Source organism: Teleopsis dalmanni, unplaced genomic scaffold (assembly GCF_002237135.1).
Source record: "Teleopsis dalmanni isolate 2A unplaced genomic scaffold, ASM223713v2 unscaffolded_contig_2085, whole genome shotgun sequence".
In the NCBI taxonomy this organism is placed as follows: Eukaryota; Metazoa; Arthropoda; class Insecta; order Diptera; family Diopsidae; genus Teleopsis; species Teleopsis dalmanni.
In genome coordinates, this window is record NW_024033467.1 from 4,293 (window position 1) to 7,722 (window position 3,430).

General features: G+C 30.3%; 1 protein-coding gene across 1 annotated transcript; it reads left to right on the top strand.

The window, feature by feature from the left end:
* Nucleotides 1–2,111: 2,111 nt before the first annotated feature.
* LOC119664515 lies at nt 2,112–3,304 on the top strand. The gene is made up of 2 exons (XM_038073988.1): nt 2,112–2,657; nt 3,057–3,304. The coding sequence occupies exons 1-2, from the start codon at nt 2,191–2,193 to the stop codon at nt 3,238–3,240; spliced, it is 651 nt and encodes a 216-aa protein (XP_037929916.1). The 5' UTR covers nt 2,112–2,190; the 3' UTR covers nt 3,241–3,304.
* The last annotated feature ends 126 nt before the right edge of the window (nt 3,305–3,430 follow it).

The window sequence follows — 3,430 nt, forward strand, 5'->3', positions numbered from 1 at the left end:
ATAGGAAGAGAGAGAGAAAGAGAGAGCGAAAAAGAGGGGGAACGAGGGAGAGATAGAGAGAGAGAGAGAGAGAGGCAGAGAGAGAGAGAGAGGCAGAGAGAGAAGAGAGACGTGAGAGAGAGAGAGAGAGAGAGAGAGAGGTAGAGAGAGAGAGAGGTAGAGAGAGAGAGGTAGGGAGAGAGAGAGAGAGAGAAACAAAAGAATTCACATTACACTGACAGATTGCATTAGTCTGAATTCAACCTAAAACCTAAGGTAACTAGTTCAAAAGTTGACACTACGCTGCCGACAGATATTCAGTCTGATTAAGTCAGTTAAGGTATTCAGTCTGGTAAAGGGAACACTTAACCTCGTTATTCCTACCTCGAATACAAGTGATTGAAATGATCTTAATCTTCATCAACACTACATTAGATTAGTAACAATAATAACAATAGTAGGAAGATGAACTAAAATTACAATTATGACTTTAAATTTGTCAATACTAATTTTAAATATTTTAAAAACGAAAAATAATACTTATATCTAACATCAATGCACTACAGTATTTAAAAGCTTTAAGTATTTGCTATTTAGTTCCTTTCATTAACTATCATTTTCTTCTGTTTGCTTTCATTTGCTTCCGCAGCAAATGCTTCTGAAGTTCTTCCTGTAAGAGCCCGAAAAAATCTCTTTAAGAACAAAAGAAATATTCCTTCAACTTCTGTGACCATTTTGGTAAACCGAACTTTGTGTATTTACCATAAGACAATTAGTATGTCATTATGTCATTGTGTCATTAAAAAACAATTAACTCCTTAAGGCTCTTTTTCTTTTTTAGGAACTACACTAAAATGTGTGAAATCTATTTAAATATTAAAGTTCAACTTTAATGGCCAACTGAGTTAATTAAGTGAAAAGTAAAGTAAATTAGTGCAATTCCTCATGCAGAGGAGCTGCAACTTGACGCCATTAAATATTTAAATGACACAAATGTTAATTTGGAGTGAAAAGTGGCTAACAAATGAAAAGTGACAAGTGGCAACGCCCGTAATTAGTGTCACTTCTTGTGCCTGACGTTCCTTTCGAAAGTGACTGAAGGAAAAAAAGCAGGACTCTGAAATTAAAAAACTTTATTCTTAGACGTTCGAAATATTTCAGAAGATTTAAGTTTGAATAAATAAAACTTGTTGATGGCATTTAAATTGTGAGAACAATTAACTATCTTTGAGGGAAAAATTAGATAACAATTAGAGCTTATTAAATAATAACTTGCTCGACAGAAGCAGTTAAGATAATTGTAATAATTTTATTTATAATTATTATTCTTATTTGATCTATTATTTATGCAAATATGAATCAAATAATTTTAGCAAATATTTATTTAAATTTGCATACTATTTTAGATATATATATGAGGTATAGATATAAAATTTTGAATTTATACATGTATATATTTTAGTCCTACCAATAATATATATATATATATATAATATATATATATATTATATATACGCAATTTATTATCTATTATCCAATATTAAGTAAAAATATTTAATTTGGTATTTTTGCAGTCTCCGAATAAAAATAATAGAATATTTTTAGAAAATTAAAATATTGTTAGAATTTGAAAATAATATTCCAATTTTCGTCATTTTTAGAATATACGAGTTTTAAACGAGTATTTAATGTATAGATCCAAAAGTATGTTTATAATAATATATCTACATACAGGTAATATATATATTTATTATGTATATGTTATTTATATATATATATATATATATATAATATAATGTTTTTGTCTATACTCTTTATATATACATATAATATTATTCCGATTTATTCTATTTATTTCGATATTAAAATGAAAAAAATTTTTAGTTTTATTTGTATTTTTTGCAAATAGTATATATACGACATATTTTTCTATATGTATATAGAGATATATATATATATATATATGTTATATGTATGTATATATCTATATATTTCACTCATGCAAATTATATATATTCCGAAATATTCAATTTATCTCAATATAATAATGAAAATAATTTTTACTTTTATTTGTATTTTTGCAGTTTCGAATAAAAACTTGTATAAAAACATTTAAAAGTTTTAAACAAAACAACACCAAAAACCGCATTGAAATTGTTTCAAATCGACAAGATTAAAACAAAAACTACTCAGCAAGGCTAAATCAACAAAATGCGTCGTTCATCGTTCACACCAGTTTTTAATTTAAGCACACAGGAACCACTGATTGTGGTGGAAGAGACTAATGCATCCGAAGATGGCGACAATGTGGAGGGTGCAGTTGGTGGAGCTGAAAATACCACAACAAAACGTTCAAACAGCGATGAATCAGAACCAGATTCGCCAGTTAATCCGTATTTGTTATGCCCATTTCCGGACATGCAACAGCGTCGCAAGCATTCGCTGCCCTCATTACAAATTACCGAAGGTATAACCGCAAGTCAAGTACGACGTCTATCAGAAGCTGGTGGAGAAAATGGTGGCTTAAGTCCCAAAGAAGTTGAGTTTTTGGCCACACTCTCACAAAAAGTAAATCCAGCTGCAGGCGGTAGGAGGCATTCAGTAGTTACAATCTCAGCTGTGCCACCAACGCTGTTTGGCAGAAATCGTCGTGATTCCTTGTCCGGCATAAACTTTAGGTAAGTGATTACTGGTTCATATATAGTTTATTTTATATAACTATGTGGGTGTTTAATTATGCTACAAATAGTAAGAGATGGATAAAAAAGGAAAATATTGCTGGGATTTTAATAATAAATTCAGAGAAAAACCATTTGAAAAAAGAACGGAATTTTTCTGAAATTGCGCTATTAATAAATTATAGAATTTGCAGTATTTGCACAACTTGCGCTCATTGAACTGTAAAATATTTACACATTTTAGAATTTTATTTACAAATTTCTTTTCATGAATTCGTTTTCATTTTTGTTGGGCAACATATTGAAACAATATAGAATTAATCCTGTTAGTTTGTGATGTTTGACTGTTTCTGAGTTTCGATTAAAAACACACTTTTATATTTTATTTGATACTTTCAGTGGCAGCCGTCGTGGTAGTGGCTTTCAGGGTCCACCACTCACCGACCATCGAGGCAGTATTCACAATTTGCAACTGGACATTATGGATGGCATTGTGCAGGCACGTAAAACACGTTCCGGCAGTGGAGTGTGGACAGCACCAGTGCTGAAAGAGGCCGATAGCAATGTACCAGTGCAGACATAAATTTTTTATTATAGCTTACTCTGCTCCTTTCACCATATAAACAACCACAAATGTTGACAGTTTTTGTGGATTTACACAATAATTTTCAATTTTTTTCGGATATTTATTTTTCTTGGTTTAGTTGTTGTTTTTGTATGTGAAACTTAATATATTTTAAAACTATTGTTTGTTTGCGTAAATTAAAATGTAC